Raw genomic sequence first — 20,250 nt, 5'->3', positions numbered from 1 at the left:
ATGGTCTTGGCCCAGACCTGATGTTACATCTGATCCAGATTTGCAGTTTGAATGTATTCTTCCTCCTGGGGCAGCTGCTTGGCCCATCAGTACACAGTACATAAAATTGTTCCTCTACTTCATAGAGAATCTTCCCTGCTCCAGACAGGGCCTTAGAGAGAGAGGAAGGTGGTGATGGACAAGCAGGAGCAGAGAGACAGGTAGAAGCTGAAGTTACAGAAGCTGCAATATGGTGTTATATAAAATAGTAAGGTGCTAGGGAGCAACGTGTATTACTTTGGTCAATCCCAGTTTATCATACTGAGGGGTAATAGTTCCTGCTCTATACTTCAAATTTTAGTTTTCCATGGTAATATTGTGTTAGGCAGTTAGACAGACATAGCAGAACAAGGACAACGGGCCAGGCATAGAAGGTCACCAGGGCTCTAAGGCCTGGGTGCCTAGCAACAAGCATAACTGGGAAAACAAGGACCTTGATCCCAGAGTAACTTTTTCTCGCCTAGCATTTCACTGGTCATGTGGTTTAACCCCCTGAACTTTAATATTACTGGTTGTGTGGTTCAGATCCTCCCTTGACTTTTCTTCCCCTGGCATGTTGCTAGGCATGCAGGGTAAATCCCCTTGGTATAAGAACAAGGGGTCCAGAGAACAGCCTCATACAAGCCTATGCACAGCCTCTCCCTTAAGCATTAAGCCCTAGTGATAACACTTGGGCCTCAGTTGCATTTCGGCTCTAGGCCCAGAAAAGCAGCAAAACCAGATAAGCAATGCCTTGGCCTACCTGAGGACCAGCTGCATTGACTGAGGACCCGCTGCCCTGACACTGACCCATCAGTAGAGACCAAGGCCCACGAAAAGGCCCACCTGGAGAGCTGATGAATATTTTATTGGGGTCCTTCCCAGAGACCTCCAGATAAACATCCTCAAGAGGGAGGACCCAGTGTGCTTTCGCTGTGTGGTACACCCACCCGCTCCTGTCCCCACCTCCTCCTCCAGGCGCATTTTTGCATTTTCCTTGCCTCTCTCTCTTAAACTCCAAGGACCCTTCTTTTGCCAGTGTGACTTGTTTCCTGAGCCCATTTTCAGGTCACTTTTGCCTAGGTGACTGTCCAAACAAACTTTCACTTTTAGTTCGAATCTCGGCTTTGAATTTTCTTAGCCAGAACTCAAGAACCAAGCTTGCTGAACCGAGGTCCAGTCTGACTTAACCAGTCTAACACCTGGTGTCGTTTCACCAGGTATTATAAAGCAAACTTGAACATAAAATTTTAGATTTTAAATGAATTTATGCCTTTTTAAAGAGTGTAAATGATCGTCAAACTGAAATAAAACAAAAATAACTTCTAGTTATAAATTATTACTGTATATTTATGCTTAATAACTTAATTATGTCACTCTGAAATTGATGAATTTGAAGAAACATGGAAAATTACATTGGCTGTGACTGTGAATCCAGTGATGTGGAGATGCTGGATTTATGTATGTTAATTTGATTCAGATGCAAGTCAAAACATGCATAGTTTTAATCAGCAGATGGTTTAATATGCTTTCTACACTTGTAAAATATGAGAAGTTCTGCAAGCTATTTTTTGCCTTGTCATTTACTCTGTCAACAGTGTTTATTGTGAACCCAGTGAATGTGCTGATTCAGGTGCATGGCAGCGTTACAAACGCAGTAGAAAATACATCCTTTCTTTTGTAGGAGAAGGTAGGATTGATAAACTTGAACACAGGTTTTCCTCTCTTAATGTTTTAAGGGGTGTTTTTCTGAGATTGTATGGGTTATTTGAACTTTTAAGACTCAAGTAGGCCCTGGCCAGTGTGGCTCAGTCGGTTGGGCGTTGTCCCTCAAAGCAAAGGTCACCAGTTCCATCCTGGGTCAGGGCACATGCCTGGGTTGTGGGTTTGAATGAGAAGTAACCAAATGCTGTTTCTCTCTCACATCGATGTTTCTCTCCTCTTTCACCCTCCCTTTCCCTGTCTCTAAAATAAATAAAATCTTTAAAAAATAAGACTCAAGTAGATTTCCTGTATATTTGGATTTCACTGATGCTTTATAACAATTTTTATTTGACCCCCCCACTGCCATAAGTCAATATTAAATTCACTTATTCAGTAATTAATATTATGTACCTGTTATGCATGGAATGCTTGCAAGGCAGCACACTACAAAGAAAACCTGATCCCTCGAGGGGTTTACAGTCTAATAGAAAAAGTAGCTGAACTATTGAAATGAAAACTCAGGTCATCAGCTTGGGAGTTTTGTGCTCCTCCGCACATCTCCAGCTCTTCTAAGGGGTGTTGGATTATTGTAGGAGGCTCAAGAGGGGCCAGAGCTCCTCCGAGAAAGGAAAAACACTGGTGGCTGGTCTTCTGTGTGAGACCTTATGCTGGAGAGGGACCCCAGCCCCCGACACTGCATTCCAGAGAGGTTTCTGCCCTGAGCAGGCTTCGTTCAGTTGTTCCTGATCAGTGAGGGAACAATTAAGTTTACTAGAGAAGTTCCTTGTTCAAAGGAATTCTTGGATAAATCCCTCTGCAAATGCAACCGCCTCTTTGTTTTTGCAATTCTATTAGATTTCCTAAAGTGAGGACACACACAATTCATAGCCTTAGAATGCATATACTGGACATTTAATTTTAATGATCTTTAGACTTGTGAGAGCAATATTTCAACATCTTGAACTATTCCCCAGTTTTCATTATTTGTTGTAAGTGTAGACTTTTTATTGTGAGAAATAGACATAACCAAAAATGTACCATTTTTGCCATTTTTAAGTATTTAGATTGGTGGCTGTAAGTATTCTCAACATTGTGCAAAAGTCACCACTATCCATTTCCAGAACCTTTTCAACACCCAAACAGAAAATGTTTCCCTATAAAACAAGCACTCTCAGTTCCCCTTTTCCCCAGTCTCTGGTAACTTCTATTCTACTTTCTTCTATTCTTCCATGAATTGGCCTCTCTTGGTACTTCATATAAGTGGAATCTTACAGTATTTGTCCTTTTGTGTCTGGCTATTTCACTTCATGTTATGTTTTCAAGTTTCATGTACATTGGAATGTGTATCAGGATTTCCTGCTTTTTAAGGGTGTGTAATATTCCACCACATACATGTGTACTGCATTTCTTTTATCCATTCATTTGCTGGTGGAACCTTGAGATGTTTCCACCTTTTAGTTATTGTGCTGCTAAGAACATTGGTATAAAATTATCTGTTTATGTCTCTGCTTTCAATTCTTTAGGGAACGTACCTAAGGGTAGAATTGCTAAATCATATGGTAATTCTGTTTAATGTTTTGAGGAACTGCCAACTGTTTTCCACAGCTGTTCCTTGTGGTTAAGTATAAACTTACACTTTCAGGGGCTTGACCTCATAGAAATAAATGATTCAGATATAAGACACTGAGCCTCGATTAATGTAACTAGTTTTTGTTCCTAGTAATTATACTTTAATGCTACTACTAGAGAAAGAAAAAGAAAAGCAGAACTGGAAGAGGTGTTTATTTCAGATTCCATTCTGATCACTTTTTATATACACATTGAGCTTTGTTGGAATTGTAGCACTTGGTCCATTCTGAGTTGTACTACCTCCATTTGTTCCAGTTGCATTCTTAGGGCAGGAGCTGTGTTCAATAAGTATTTGATTTTTAAAGATGTTATTCATTTATTTATTTTAGAAAGAGGGGAGGAAAAGAAGAGAGAGAGAGAGAAACATCAATGTGTGGTTGCCTCTCACGCCCCCCCTACTGGGGACCTGGCCTGCAACCCAGGCATGTGCCCTGACTGGGAATCAAACTGGTGACTTTGGTTCACAGGCCTGCACTCAATTCACTGAGCTACACCAGCCAGGGTGGATAAATATTTGTCATTGTAGCAACTGATTCTACAAATAAAGCCTAAAAAGATAACTGATGAATGTGCTCAGATCTAGTCCCTGTTTCTGGAAATAAATTCAATGTTTCAGCAATTCTAGTTCCATTGGAAAGGAATATATCACAGAAGCAAAAAAAATTTTTTCAATGCTCACCTGAGGATATGTTTATACTGATTTGAGAGACAGACAGAGAGAGAGAAACATTAATTGGTTGCCTCCTACATGTGTCCTAACCAGGAATCGAACCCACAACCTTGGGATGTGCCCTGACCAAAGATTGGACCTGGAACATTTTGGATTATGAGACAATGCTCGAACCAACTGAGCCACCCAGCCAGGGCAGCAAAGTTTAAGAAGCCTTTTAAAAGAAACCATATGGTAAAAAAGGGAGTTACTGGATATGATTAGCATGCCTCATGTTAATTGGGAACAGACTTCATAAGGAGTTGAATTGTGGTGAACTGAAAAATAATTTGATTTGGTGATAGATGGAAGGGTGAAGTTTATGGGGTGGGAATAGCACTTTGAGATGGTTTGGAGTTGGGAGTGAATGTGAGGGAGCATGCAAGCAGGCTTGTCTAGAAGAACAGAAACAGTGATGAGGTGGCAAAGGACAACATCCCAAGTCTAGACGCATGGGGCGGTGAGGTGAGTGTCCTGACAGGGAGCCCCGCTCTGGAAGTTGGGATGCACCTGCTTCTGTTCCGATGGAGGTTTTCTCTGTGCTGTTTTTGGGCACTGGCAAGTGGAAGATATACTAGTTTTAGATTTTTATTTTCTGAAGAATGAGATCAATGGTGTAAAAATATTATTAATGAATAAAATATATTAACATAATTGACAACAGTTTCTTAGGAAGTGTCATGGGCAATTCTTTAAAAATGTTTTCTGAATATTGTATGATAAGGGTATCTTACCTTTTAAGTCAGAAAAAGTTAATATTTTTTTTCTCTGAAAATAGAGTTTTTAAAGTTCACATAGTACTAATTAGAATTTTTTTTGGTGTAAGCCATGGAAACAGGCATTGTGTAATTTAATCAGAAAGTGGATTCAGTGGAAAGAGATAAAGTAGCTTACGGGACTAAAGGGAGGGTAGGAGAACCAGATCTCAAAGTTTAAAAGGGCAGCCTCAGGTTTGTCTAGGGGTTACAATCAATGATCTTCATGTAGTTCTTGACTTGTACTACCTCCTCTCGGTAACGCCAAGGGAGCTTCTGATTGGCCAAACCGCTGTCATGCGCTGGGCCCTGGTAAGGTGAGGGCCTGGCACCCCGGTTCACAGGCCTAGCTAATTCCAAAGTTGGAGGATAATGAGGTGCTATCCCCCCAAAAAAAGACAATAAAAGAAACACCGGTGCCGGATCTGCCATATTTTATAGAAAATAGAATTCATTGTATTGCATAAGCAATTATAATTGATTTTTTAAAGTGAAACAGCGGGCGGTGTTCTACATATGCTTGTTTAATCATATTTTTGAGACAGATTCAGTTTCTTTGTGTGTTCTTCCTGGGGTCCTGCAAACTGATCTTAAATAGGTGTGTGTGGCTATGGGGCAAGAGGGGCACGAATGTGGTGTCGGTCCTCGGAGAAGCAGTATTTTTAGAGAAATATAACATTTTAATTTGCTCACTTTTCAACTAAGGAACAGTAGGCACAATCTTTATTACATATAACAAAAATATACTTCTATGTTGTGGTCAATTAAATACATTTACTGATTTTTGAGAGAGAGAAAGGGAAAGAGGGAGGAACGTCAATGTGAGAGACAAACATTTGTTGGTTGCTCCCCACACGTGTCTTGACCAGGGACTGAACCTACGACCTAGGCATGTACCCTGACCAGGAACCGAACCCTCAATCATTCAGTCCACAAGATACTGAGAATCAAACCTGCAACCTTTTGGTTTATGGGATGATTTTCCAACCAACTGAGCCACACCAGCAAGGGCTATATTATGGCCAATTTAAAAAATGACAAGTCGACTTGAGGTAGATGACCTATTGTTTTCATCAAGGTTCTTTGATTTGCCCACTTCAAACTAGCTAAAGCTAACATGGGATACGATGGAAGAACTCTATCTAAAAAAATCTCATAAACCTCAAGTACCGGCACGTCCTGGAGCAATCCACAGGCAGACAGAACGCCTTTGGCAAGGCCGGAAGCCTTTCAGAGCACAAAATGCACAACCGTTTGCAGCCCACGCTGTCACACACTCTGCTGCTGTTTCTCTCAGTGTTTATGCTTCCTTCCTCTTTCTGCAGAGACAGTGAGCGTTTGGGCCTCCTCCTGGAAACACAGGCCCCCAGCTTTCCTAAAAACGGTGCCTCCATTTCAGCCCCAAGCAGGGATTGTGTGGTTACTGAGTGCCAACTGCAGTGAGACAGACTCTCCGGCTGGCCCCACCTGGATCTACTCAGGCCTGTCAACCATGAAGTAGAAATGGGGCTGGAGGTGGGGAAGCACGTTGTGGTTGAGAAGTCTGAGAGAAAGGGGTGGGCGTCTCTGGCCAGACAGGGCTAAAGGTTTCCCCTGGTACTGTTGTTCAAGAGAGACAGGAGAAGTTGGGAAAGAGTAGAGGGGATGGAAAAGTAGAAAAAGAAGGTGTGCTGAGAGAAACACGGAAACACTGGTGGTTTTTCAAGATGAGAAAATCAAAGGGTTGGGAGAGAACAACAGAAGGAGAGTGTTTAAACCAGGATACTGTCAGCAGCATGAAACTGAAAACCTTTCTCACAGTGCCTTACCCAAGTAAGTTGTCTCATACGACAGGAAGTCTTGAGGTGGGCTTGTCAGCCTGTAACTGTGTCAAGAAGGCCTAGGTTTGTTTCATTTCTCACTCTTCCATCCTGGTATGTAGAGGATTCAGGTGCCACATCCAAACACAATCCCATCCAAGGCCAAAACGAAACCATCTCTTAGATGGGAGGAAGTCCCTAGCAGATTCTCCTCATCTCACCAGCCAGAACTGTGCCAAGTGCCCATTTCTAAACCAGACTTTTGGGCTGCTTTTCCCAAAGCATAGAGCTGTTAAAAGAGTGGTGGGCACTGGAACTGCACCAGGGTTCTGAGAGGAAGGAGGTAATGGAGGTGTATAGGCAACCTGTAGAGCTTGCTACAGAGAAGGAAGGGAAAAACAGAGGACTGGAGGAGCAAGAGAGAGAGATGGTGAATGAAAGAGGCGGGGGGGGGGAGGAGATGGGCAGGAAGAGTGAAACAGACAGACGGACAAGCTCATTAAATTTGCTGTCTTTGGTTAAAATGCTGTTGTCATATCTTGCTGTTCAGCTAGCAACTATTAGAACATGCTTTACCTGTTCTTACTGTCAGATGCAAGGCTAATTAGCTTTTCAGTAATTAAACCTATTAACTGTTTTTCAATCTGAAAATTATAAAGGAGATAGCCATAACAGTTTCCTGGGAGAAAAGTACTCACATTCTTGTCTCCTTAAAACAGATCAGAATTTATTGAGCCATGAAGGAGTTGTGATAAATAAATATGAGGACTATTTCATTTATTTGTCTTTGTTTATAATTTTATTGTCATGATTATAAAAGCAAGATGAGCACATTAAAAAAGTGGAAACCAGAAACATAAAACCAGAATCACTCACAATCACACAATCTAACAACTGTTATTATTTGGCAAGAATGAACTCCATATAACATAGTTGTATGATTTTACAGTGATTTACTTTTCAAAGTGACTATCTCATGCACATGGTTCAAAAGTTGAAAACAAAGGGTATATTAAAAAAAATAAAGGTCTTCTTCCCATCCATATCTCTAGATAGCTTACCCATTACCAAGGAAATATGTGTAAATAAATTGTTCATTTTTATCTACCAACACACAGTTTTTACAAAATGTTAGTCTGCTGGATATATAGTTTTGCTTCTTGATTTTTTTCATTTAACATTACTTTGAGATAAATCCATATATGGTGCCATATATAGTACTGTTTATAATCATTATCCTTAATGACTGTAAAAGGTTTAAGTAATTCACCCATCCCTTTAATAAATATCTATCAAACACCTGCCACAGTACTAGAGCGCTAGTGATTAAGAGGATTAAAAGGATTACAGACAGATGGGCCACACCCTTGAAGGAGTCAAAGCCAGGTGGAGAAGGGCAGGTAGACGAGTAATTACAGGTAGTCTCCAAGTGCCGAAATGGAAGACTGTAGGAGGTGTAGAAGGAACAAATGAGGTACTCTGGAAAAGTGCTGATCAAAGTGTAGGAGAAAGAAAAGGCAGCTCCCAGATGAAAAGCACGGTGAGTGCTTCAGACAGAGACCAGGAGAGATGTGTGCAAAGGCATAGAAATGGGAAGTGATGCTGTGGTCCAGGTGGCTACAAGGAGCTGGGTATAACCCCTACACTAGGATATTTAAATTGTGGCCAAGTCTGCAATATAAATAATGCTATGATGTACAACTTGCAGCATATAACTTTTCCCCATTTTGGAGTATTTCTTGGTCTAGATACCCAGAAGTGGAACTGCTGAGTCAAAATAGCGGAGCACGCAGACCTGAGATGTACAGCCAAAACGCTTTCTAAATGGACACTGTCATTTCATAGCAACGCCAGTGGTGCGTGAGCCAACTAGTGCTCATGATCTTTATATTTTTATCTTTGCTTTAATGTTTATTTCTCTGATACCAGCAAGGTTAACTTTCACCATATATTTTTTTACTATTTGATTTCTCTGCGTGTGGCTTGTTTGTTTTGTTTATATTCAATCATTGGGACTCTATATTCTTTAGCTATATGAGCCCTACTTATTGTATACTATAGGTATTCAGACTTTTAAAAATGTTTGTTGTATTTCTTTTTCTGGTTTGGATTGCTTTTTAAAAAATGTTTGACACATAGAAGTTTTATTAACCAGTCATATCCATTGATCATTTCCTTCTATTGCTTTAAAATTGAGAAATACTTCTAGCCTGAGGTTTAACAAATATTCTCTTTAGAAAATATATTTAATTCATTAAGCATACTAGAACTTTTTTTTTTTTTTAATTCGGAGGGAGAGAGGGAGAGAGAGCATGCATGAGTGTGCTGGAAAGACATCAATCGGTTGCCTCCCGTAGGGCCCCAGCTGGGGACCAACCCAGCAACCTACACATGTGCCCTGACCAGGAATCGACCATGCTCCAGCCAACTGAGTCACACCAGCCAGGACAGAACTTCCTTTTGATATGTGAAATAAGGATTTAACTAGTTCCCCTTCCACCCCTCTCCAAATTGCCAATGAGTTACATTATCTGAACTTTCTCTTCTCCACTGATTTTTATTTCAAAGATGAATCCTGCTTAGGGATCAACTCAGCCATCAACTGGACCTAATTTCTAGTCCTTTTCTGAATTGAGTCACATCAGCTTAAGACAGACTTTTCCTCTGATTTATCCAGGAATCTGCCTCGACTGTTTTATTTATAGGAAGAATTATAATACAGCACTAATAGGCTTAGGCAAAGCTTGTTAATGCTTTCCTGTTAATTGGGAATCTGTTGCTGAGGGCAGACCTTACCTTTGAAGCTGGAGAGATTGGTTGGTAGTATGCTGTTTGGGGTGGGTAGAAGGTGCTTTTAAAGGAGTTATTTCATGCAAAAGGCTGATCATTACATCCAAAGTTAGCCACTGCCACAGGTCTGTTATTTAATGGGTAGGATCTCCTGGCTTTCCCACCTTTGTTACTATCCTGGCTCCTCCCTGTGACCTCAATATACTTAGTATCAATCCCTTTCAAGGTCAAACCTATTTCAAAGTGTGGTTTATTGCAAGAAAAGTAACATCTTGTCCCTCCAAAGCTAGACCGTAGGTTGTCAACTAGCTAGACAGTTTTTGAGAAAAGCGAGAGGTGCTTATCTAGGGAAATACTTTGCAGAAGGTTCTCAAACTTAAACGTACTTAAGCATCACCTGGGGAGCTTAGGAAACATGGAGATTTCTGTTCCCAGTACCAGGTTACACGGGACGGTGCTGGCAAAGTTTCCTGATCTCATCTCCCCTTTGTAGCTTTGCGAAGCCTTAAAAAAATACCCATTGATGTTTACACAGTCTGAGCGACTCTTCATTTTTCTTGCACGGCATACTGGTACCTGCTGGCTAGCATCTATGGCAGTGCCCCAGGAGGAGGGCAGAGAGGAAACACCTTCGCAGCTAGAGTTCTAAAACAATTTCCAGATGTGCGTTCTTATCTTTCTCCAGAGGTCAAATGCATAATGGCTCATGATCTAGAAACGCTGTTCGGATTCCTCAGATGGCTATCCTGAAACTCATTTTGGATTTTTAAGAATTAGGGACCTGTCAAGTTCTTTGGACACTATTCCATCTAGCGGGGTGCATTTACTGTTTGGGTTTGTGTTGCTGCATCATATCCTGGAGTGAGGGTCGTGATCCAGATTAGGATTCCTTTGGACTGTGTCTCCTTCCTTGTCTTTACTTCCAGAATAAACTTCATTTCTCTGGCAGGCAGGAGAGCTGGGTTGGAGCCACAGTGGGATTCAAGAGACTTTCCTTTGCAACCCTCCCGATTTGCTTTCCCCCATTTCCCCTTTCGTCCCCAGCGAAGTCTACCCCCCTTTTCCTATCAAGCTCAGGGGCGCGGAGTCTTCTCCGGCAGGGTAACCTAGTGATGAAAGAGAGGGCGTGAGTGTAGTAACACTCGACCGCGGTTTGTCCTGGGGCTGGGGCTTTGCTGGATCCCTACTCACCCAGCCCTCTCGCCCCGCAACGACCTTCTCCCCCGCGTGCGTCCAGAAGCTGTTTGCTGTTGGTGCGGGTGACGGATAGGGACCCGCTGCTCAGCAATCGCCGTCTCTCCGCCGGGCTGCTGCCAAGCGGCGTGCGCCCGGGCACCCTCCCTCCTTCCTTCTGCCTGCGGTCTTCCCCAGTACGCGTTGCAGCGCTTGGGGGTCGTAGGGGTTTCAGCCACCACTGAAGGGGCGGGGAAAGGGAGGGGAGGGTGGAGAGCGGTGGAAGGAGGCGGCGGTGCGGCTACGTGGTGCCACTGCTGCCCGCGAGCACCCGAGCCCGTGCGCGCGCGCGCGCGCTCGCGCCTCAGTGAGGCTTGGGAAGCGGGCGGCGGGCGGAGCTGCGGGCTGCGCGGGTGGAGCAGCGACCCGCCAAGCGGGTGGAGCGAGAGGCGGGCGGAGCGAGGAGTGGGAGGGCGCGCTCCAGCCGGCGGGCAGGCGAGTAGCGTCCCCTCCAGCATCTGCCGTGGCCGCGTTTGCCTGAAGCCCGTAGACTTACGGACGGAGAGATCGCCTGGCCGAGGGACGCGGGCGCTCGCCTGGTGCTCGGGGTCAGCTTCGACAAGGCTCCGGGCTTGCAGCGCGCGGGTTCCCTGCCTGTTCGCGGCCACCCCGGCTCCGGCGGCCTCGGGGTGCCAGGGGCTGGAGGTACGGGAGCCGCTCTCCGCCGGTCGGACCCCGCGTGGATCAGCTTGAGCCGCCACGCCGCGGCCCCCCGAGCAGCGTCTCCGAGCCCCTGCTTCCTGCCGGGCTGCTCCGAGCACCAGTGCTCCGGGGCTCCAAACTCGGGCTGCCGGGACAAGTGTCTTCATGAACCCAGAGGATGTCCGGGAAGCACTACAAGGGTCCTGAAGTCAGTTGTTGCATCAAATATTTCATATTTGGCTTCAATGTCATATTTTGGGTAAGTTGGAGCTTTTTGGGATTTCAACTATTGTGGCGGATCGATTCGCGAAGATTTCCCCCCCGCGTTGTTTGCTGTTTTTACTTTTTGCAGCCCCTCGGGCACGTGCCGGAGCTTGGAGAGGCATTTGCCTTCAGCCTCTCCAGATTGTGTGTTGGAGAAACATTTCATCCTTTAGAGAAATGGGAAGAGGTAACAAGAAAAACCGAGCCGGAGAGGGAGCACCCAGGCCTCGGGGTGGCTTTTTCAGGGACGACCAGGGGATGCAGATGAAAGAAAGGTCTCGGCAGTTTGGGAAATGAGCAACCACACGAATTAAATTTGCTCTCGGTGGGAAATGGATGTTGGGCAGAGCGTGGTGTCATAATAGGGAAGGCTAATCGGGCAGAGCCGACCCCGAGGTCCATCTTCTCACCAGGCTCTGATTGGATGAGGGCTTGGCTCAGTGTTGCCGCGGCTGGTCTTTGCCTTGCTCAGCGTGTATCTTCCTGCACCATCTCGGGCTTTGTGTAGGATGCAGATGCGGCGGAGTGTGGTTCTGTAATGCACACGTAAATAACGCTTGCTGCAAGCTCTTCCCCTTCGGCTGGAAAGCGCTCCTTTTTGCGTAATGGACTGGACAGTGGGCGCGTGAGGTGGATGGCTTTATTTCTAAATATATTACTGTCAGAATGAGAAGACACCATCAACATTTGTTTCCATATGGCCGTGCCTCTCGTCCTTTTTAAAGGAGTGACATCGAGCGGGCTGTTTGGGGGAAATGCAAAAGAGAAGGGGTGCGAGACATGTTTTATTGGAGGCACTGCTAGAGAGCAAATGCTTGAACGCAAGATTCAAACCATGCTCTGCTGGCTCTACAATATGCTTGGCACCTATTGTAATTGAGCTGGGACGCCTACTCTTTTGTTTGGATTCTTTTCCTTGATCTCACAAACGTGTTCAGCAACTAGACAAAGAGTTCACTAGGGCCAGGGGAAACTGGTTCAAAGACCGTGTTATTTTTCCTCCCTATCTCATCCCATCCAATCCCATCCCAACCCATCCTTTTTCTTACCGGGCACTCCCCCGCCCCATGGGAAGTAAAGATGGTGGCTGTCTGGGGGGTTCTACAAGTTGCTGTTCCAGTGTAGGTTCATTGTGAGATAAACGATAACGCAAAAGCTGGATCAATAATAATTCACAGCATTTTGAACACAGAATTTATTTTGATTCCCCTTAATTTTGGCAATTTGCCATAAACATATACATTATGAGAGTAGTTGTCAATATAGCTCTTTATATTTTTTTTCTACCACACAATTACCAGGCTGTTTTTATTTTCTGTTTTCTATAGGAGTATCTTGCATTGATCATACAGGTTTTGCCAAGGAAAATGGAAGGGATTGGGGACCACTTTCTGTGTCAGCATGTCATCTCTCTTCAGGGATGATAAAGATAATGAGAGGGACACATAAATGAATATAATATGCAGTCATTCACAGGCAGGATTTTTTTTTTTGCCAGCAATTATACACGTTTCTGTTAGCAGTCACTCCTGTTCCTATAAACACTGCTACAGATACAGGAGGAAGAAGTTATTTTCTTTCTTTGCTTCTTTTCTTTTTACCACCCCTGCTGGGTTTAAAAGTGGTGGGTTGTGACATTTCTCAGTGAGGTATTTTGATTTTTATCTGAACTCAAAACTTCTTGACGTTGAGAGTCAGGGACTACGGAACTGTGATTGGACTGTGTTGGGTTAGTGAGCACAGTCCTTTGGATTCTACTTGGACGCTTCCAAAAGTTGCACACTTTAGCTGCCAGGCAACAGAAAGCACCCAGGGACTTTCTCTGCATCTTCATAGCAGGAGGTAGAAAGAAATAAAGGGGTTTGGGCTTGTGTCCCTGACAGCTTGGTATAATTTTATATAGTGTACAGAGGCAAATTTACCAGTTTCTGTGGATAAGGTTGTAGCAAAACTCGTGGAATTGTGGATGTATTCAAGGAGTTGCAGAGTGGTTGCACAGACAGTTCCAGGATAGAGCCACGTCTTATCTGATTTTGAAGGTCTTCATTCTCTGGGGGAAATTTTATGGGAAGCCTGAAAGCAGATGTAGGCTTTGGAACTAAGTGTGATGCCCGAGGAAGAATAGTTCTGTAGATGCCCTTCTTATTTTAGGGACCCTTCTTTTACTCTGCTTTCAATTCATCCTCTCACTCCTTTCTCTGCCTGAAGTTTTCCACTGAGATAGCCGTGCCCTCCCATACACCCATACCTCTCCCATCCTGTTCGCCGCTTCAAAATTGCCCCATGTTTAAACCTCCCAGTTTGTCGGTACCCTGGTCTCTGGTGGTGGTCAACAGGAAGGCAGCCATGATATATGATGAAAGTAATCCAGACTCAGAGGTTAGTGGCGGAAGAACTGGGGTCAGAAACTTGGCAGCCTGTGTCTGTAAAGTTGCACACCTGTGCCCTCTGCAGAGTCAACATTCTCCCTGTGACTTCCAGAAAGGGCAGGCTTGGCCTGGCTCATACCGTTATGAAGAAGAGGTTAATAACACAGAGCATGGTTTCCTGATCTTTCATGTTCACACTGTGAAATGCTAGAATAAATTTGAAATGCATGGAAGATACTTGGAGGTAAAATTCTGGTAAAATAAAAATGGAAAATATAGATAGTACCATCGGCACTAAGAGTTTGGTTCTCTTACTAATGAATAGTTTGACTTCTTGCTGCTCAGTCAACTGTCCCAATCCTCAGTTTCTCAGCAGTTAAAATGAAGGAATTGGATGAATTGTAAGGCTTTCTGGTTCTGAAAAATAATGAATCTACTGAGTTCCAATATACTGGGGGGAAAAATTCTAGCGATGGGTCCTGATATATAATGAAAGTAACATATATTGGGATGTTTGTTAAATTATAGATCTTTTACTGAGACTTGTCTGAAGATCAATTTTATTAGTTCATTTCTTCCTCAAAGATTCTTTATTAAAAATATTTTTAAAATTTCTTCTTGTCTTCTTCATTAATTGGTATAGAATGCATGTTCCCCTGTGCCCATTGTGAATCTCAAATGTAGTCCTTTGAGTCATTAAATATATTTTTATTATTAGAGTTAGAGTTTCTTGTGTAAAATCTGATTCCTTTTATATAACAGTGGTAATGATATTCTGAGTAACAAAGTCAACATCTTGTACAGATTCCTTTCACATTAGTTATCACAGGGTGGTGGGAAAAAATCTTATTATCCCTATTTTATATTGGAAGAACTCAAGCCAGAAGGGAATTGCTATTATTGAGGGTGTCACCATTCTGTGACATTTCTCAGAAAACCCTGAGGCTGTGTGGGGACAGGAAGGGGGGAGGGAAGAAAAAGGAAGTATTGTTTTACAGTTGTGTCTTTGGGGTACTGTGTCCCTAAATCCCATCACCCACCATTGACAGATGTTCTGCTCTGGACCCTTTTGGATTCTGGCTGTAAATCTGAGCTTTTCCTAGGCAAGTAAAGTAGTTCAGTATTCTTGCTATCTATTGCTGCATAACACAAAGCCCAAAAACTTAGTGGCTTAATACTGAACTTTATTGTTAGTAGCTCCCAGTTCTGTAATTTGACCAGGGACATCTGGGCAGTTGGCCCTTGGGACCTCTCCTGCGGTTGCAGTGAGATGTGGCCAAGGCTGGAACTATCTGAAGATTAAGCTGGGGTGGAGTGCTTCTGTGGAGAGCTCAGCCAGGGTCCTTGGCCGGAGTATCTACACATGGCTTCTTCTTGTCTCTGAGATGGAAGAAGCTCCAGCCATTGAACACTGTACCTGGAACTGGCCAACTGTCAATTACATCTGTTTCACTGGTTAAACCATGCATTAGAGCCTGCTCAATTTAAGAAGGTGAAGAAAGGGATTCCATCTTTTGATGGACATTTGTTTAGGTTGTGTGGGTTGTGGCCATCTTTGGAAAATGCAGTCTGCTGTACTGAACCTTAAATTCTTGTTTATAAGGGAACAATAACATTATCTAATGTAGCTATAGATCGAAGGATTGAATGAGAAAGTGTATTACCAAGCACGGTATCTCAATATTTAAAAGGTGAATATCATTATTTGTTATTATCTCAGATTTCATACTAGTTCCATCATAGACTTTACAATTTCCTTTTTTAAAAATTTTATATATTCATTTTTAGAGAGGGGAAGGGAAGGAGAATGAGAGGGAGAGAAACATCAATGTGTGATTGCCTCTCACATGCCTCCTACTGGGAACCAGGCCCCACAACCCAAACGCATGTGCACGGGACTGGGAATCAAACCGGCAACCCTTTGGTTTGTAGGCCACCACTCAGTCCACTGAGCCATACCAGCCAGGGCACAATTTCTAGAACACCTTAGCCTGGTGGTGTGTTGGCATCATTAGTACCAGGTAATAATGATACTCTTTGGATCAAAAGGGATGAGGCTAATGGATTTTGTAGATTTAATCATACTTGTTAGAAAAAAGTCTCATGGATCAGTGGAAGCTTTGAATGATTTGGAAGAACCAAGTGATTCATTTTTCTCTTCTCTTTGTTATACAAGGATTAGAACAGCCTTGGGTACTTGAGGCCAAATTCTCTTTGATGTGCTTGCAAATACTACATTATGTCTTTAAGTGGAGGTTTATCCTGGGTTGATGGCAGAATGTTGTACCTAATTTGTTTCCACAGGGCTTAAATTCAGGGAGGAGAGAGATTTAAGGAACCTTGGGGGGCATCAGGTAGGAAGCCTTATCTTATGATTCACTATAAATTTTAAGATGTTCTCGAATGATGATACATCAGCAGTTTATAAGGCATAATTTTTGCTTTAATTTGTTAGACATCTGTTAGCTCCAATGGCAACCATATGGAAGTCTAAACTGCCTTGTGAATTACAGGGAGATGGTAGGAGAAAGCTAAATATGGTTATGAAAGTGTCATACAGAAAAACTGTAAGAAAGGTGTACAGACCTCAGTGGGGGAAGTAATTGAATACTTACTTGCTTAGTCTGGTTGCTCACTCCTGGGTCAGTGAGAAGGCACTGAAGCATTACTACTGGATGACATATCTGGAAGACTGAAAAGAAGCCAAAGGGAAGAGTCGGAAAACCAAATAATGTTCCACCCACCGTAAAATTGCCAACGTGAGCTCATTGAGATGGATCACTCTGTCTTAATATGGCCACAATAATAGTTAGTCCCTGGCAGAACGTAAAAACAACCTGTATTTGAACAGAGCTTTATAATTACGATGTCTTTCTTCTATGCATCTCAAAGCAGCTAACAAGCTTATTATGACAGATGAAGAAACTGTAGTACAGAGATGTGAAGTGACTCTTGAGGTGCTGAAGAACATGTCAGGCGCCACTTTTGGAGTGTTAAGTCTCTTCCAGTAACTATAGCCCTAGCTTCTCCTTTGAAACTTATTTTAAAAGATGCTTGCTATTTTAGAATAAAACATCTAGTTACTTACATCTGTTCATAATTGAAAAGTGATAAAGTTTTTGAGTATGCCTCAATTAACACCACCCACAAGCATAAAAATGTTAGGATGAAAATGTGGTTAAAGAATATGATAGAAAAATAAACTATTATGTCATCTATTAAAAATTCATAAAAGAAAATTGGAGTATTAAAGACAATGTTCTTGAGTCACATGCTTCTTTCTATTTTAACACCAAAGACTGTCTTAAAATGTCTAACTCCCAGATCATCATGCTTGGCTGGATTACGCAGCCTCAACTGCAGGGATTGTGTCTCAGTCATTGTCACAAGCCCACGTCTAGCACATTGTCTGAAACACAGTAGATGTTTAATAAATGTTTGCTGAATGAAGAAATCATTATAAAATACATCATCTCCTCTAACTTCCTATTCAGTGAAGTATTTTCTCCTTAACATCCTGTCAACCTTTCTAATGATAGATCTCTTTTTTGGACCACTTTAATTGTTGGAGAGTTTCATCTATCCTCAAACCAGATATAATCTATTTGCCTGTAACTTCTTTTCTTGTTTTTGTTTTTTAAAATATTTTACGCATTTATTTCTAGAGAGAGGGGAAGGGAAGGAGAAAGAAAGGGAGAGAATCATCAATGTGTGGTTGCTTCTCATGTGCCCCCTACTGGGGACCTGGCCCATAACGCAGGCGTGTGCCCTGACCTGGAATCAAACCCACAACTTCTTGGTTTGCAGTCTGGTGCACAATCCACTGAGCCTCACCAGCCAGGGCTGTTTTCCTGTAACTTCTATCTTTCTAGTTTACTGTTGTTGATCTTTAATTTTTATTTTGAAATAATCTCACACCTATAGAAAAATTGCAAATAGTACAAATTGTCTTTATCCAGAATCATTTGAGAGACAGTTGCCAGCATGATGGCTGTCACACCAACACTTCAGTGTATGTTGTCTGTAAGCTAGAGGTTTTCCCACCTAGCCTCAGATGGCACCGATTTTTGTTTGTGCTACTACGGGTGACGGTCACTTGATTAAGGTGTTGTTTGTCAAGCTTCTCAACCATAAAGTCACTCTTTACTTTTTTTTTGGTAATTTTTGTAATTCTGTGGCAAGTCCATTTGAAACTATGTAAATAGCCCTTTCCTCATCAAATTTTTGATCTATTTATTTACATCAGTAGGAAATTAGGGTTTTCTTACTTTCAGTGTGTTTTCATTAAACTGTTACTCTTGTTACTTACTTTGATGTTCCCTTTGGTCCAGGTTTGGCAGCAGAAGCAGTCTCTTCAGGCTGCCCCCCCAAGCCCCTTAAGTCCAATCATTCTTTGAGTACTTCTTTGTGTTCTGGTAGAACAGCGTGTTCCAAACTCATCTTGTAATTTACTGTGTCATCTGTTATGTATCAGCCATTTCTCCAGGGAACTTTGCTTCCTTTGAGTGGAAAATGGTATTTAGAAGCCAAGGTCTGGTCGTTAAGTGTGCTCATTGCTATGGGGCTATCACCAGCCCTGGGATCTCTTGGTAGATGGAACAATGGAATATGTGTTCGTATATACACATATGCACACATACACACATTTATATCTTCACTTCTCTTTCTAGTTGTACATTTTGGAAACTATAAGTTCACAGTGATACCTCAGATCCCTATCTGATAGCACAGTGTATATTCTCATTGTTTCCTTTTCCATATTCATTACTACCTTCTTTGACAGTGAGATTCCTGGCTCCCATTACTCTTAACCATTCACTGATTTGATGAAAGCTCTTGTAGGCAGCTAGCCTCCCGTTGCCCATCCCTGCCCCTCACGTGGCTGTCCTCCTTACCTGCTGGTGCTCCAACATGCCACGCCACAACCCACACCCCCGTGCAACCACACTTCTCACTCTGATCAGGCTATGATATCCTTCTCTGGAGTCCCACATCCCTCCCGATACCACTCCCTGAGCAAAAGGCCCATCAAGCTTGGTCCCCAATAATGGCTTTAGGACTGAATTTTTCAGCGAGGAGAAGGAGAATGAGCTAGGTTACATGTGTGTAGTACAAAATAAGACTAATCTCCCTTTTCCATAGCCCTTCATTGATTAAAAATAGCCTTTATGTTATTCCTAAACATCCTGTTTTATATCTTTAAAAGCTCTTCCTCTGTGTGTTTTTCATTCATTGTTTCCACGTTGTTATTTGCCCTGGTCATGGTACTCAGCTGGTGTTCCTATTTGGACACATTTCCATTAGAGTAGCAGTTGGAATGGAACACATTCTTGTAAAAATATATATATTTTTAAATTTAGTGGTTTTAGAGAGAGCTGAAGGGAGAGAGAGAGAAACAATGACTTGTAGTTTAGTTATTTATGCATTCGCTGGTTGATTCTTCTCTGTGCCCTGACTGGGATCGAACCCATAGCGTTGGTATAATGGTACGACACTCTAAGCCAGTGAGCTACCTGGCTAGGGCGTGGAACACATTCTTTACCTGCTGTTTCAACCATCCAGAGAGCTGTGGGTCGTTAACTCTCCAGCTTCCCCTTAAGTCTCCAGGCTCTGCTGGACCTGGAGGCAGAAGCCTCTGCTGCTGCCTGATTTGTCGCAAGTTAGTTCCTCAGTTGCTCACCTACAGTATGGAGAAAATAATTCTGATTGCTTCTATTCTCATGCTCTGAGAGTTGTTATCCAAAGAGATCACGCTTGTGGAGGTGCCTTGTAAAAGGTAAACCTCTGGGTACAGAGAGCAGTTAGGGACCCAGCTGACACTGCACATGCTTTTCCTGGCAGCCAGAGAACATTGTCAGCTCAAGTTGAATTTCTAGTGTAGCGAAACCATCTCCTCTTTTTTCAGGTGAACTGTTAAACCCATCTCCCTAAGCTGAGTGCTAATCAGAACCCTAGTTCTCTAGTTAATGATTTGAATTTAGAATTATATATTTAAACATTTAAATGTCTTATTCCGGGTCAGTGGTTTTCAAGTTGTGCTAACCAGCAGCCTCAGGCTTCCTTGAGTGTGCAGGGGCCTGAATGGGTGTGTGTCTGACCTCTCTGCCCCAGAAAAAGTCAGCCATTAGGTGTGATATTCTGGGATACCGTGCGGGTTTTGCTTGGAAAAGAAAAGGGGGTCTACAGCTTGAAACAATTGAAAACCACCACTGGAGCCTTCAGACGGTTTTTAGTCTTGATGGTCAGGCATGTTTTAAAAAAATCGTTTCTGGTGTGGATCTCTCTCCCCCGCCTAGGAAGCCTGTCACTGACTAGGGCTGCCTCCTGGGGGACTGGTT

The 20,250-nt window shown here is 42.9% G+C and overlaps 1 protein-coding gene and 1 long non-coding RNA gene across 3 annotated transcripts in view; one reads left to right on the top strand and one right to left on the bottom strand.

Annotated features, from left to right (window-relative positions):
• Window positions 1–10,924, bottom strand: part of LOC119046525 (uncharacterized) — a 30,568-nt gene extending 19,644 nt beyond the window's left edge. Inside the window, exon 1 of the long non-coding RNA XR_005082003.2 lies at window positions 10,596–10,924. This is a non-coding gene — a long non-coding RNA (uncharacterized LOC119046525). The remainder of the gene's footprint in view (window positions 1–10,595) is intronic.
• TSPAN5 (tetraspanin 5) overlaps window positions 8,106–20,250 on the top strand; it is a 176,074-nt gene continuing 163,929 nt past the window's right edge. Inside the window, exon 1 of one of the 2 annotated variants that reach the window (XM_053666433.1) lies at window positions 8,106–8,154. In XM_053666433.1, the coding sequence (XP_053522408.1) occupies window positions 8,143–8,154 (12 nt within the window). In that variant the 5' untranslated portion in view covers window positions 8,106–8,142. Of the gene's footprint in view, window positions 8,155–11,023; window positions 11,539–20,250 lie in introns of those variants that run through there. The other variant, XM_037141643.2, reaches the window with a different exon arrangement.

Source organism: Artibeus jamaicensis, unplaced genomic scaffold, assembly GCF_021234435.1.
Source record: "Artibeus jamaicensis isolate MK-2021 breed Jamaican fruit bat unplaced genomic scaffold, CSHL_Jam_final contig_452, whole genome shotgun sequence".
Lineage (NCBI taxonomy): Eukaryota > Metazoa > Chordata > Mammalia > Chiroptera > Phyllostomidae > Artibeus > Artibeus jamaicensis.
This window is presented reverse-complemented; position numbering and strand designations above follow the sequence as displayed.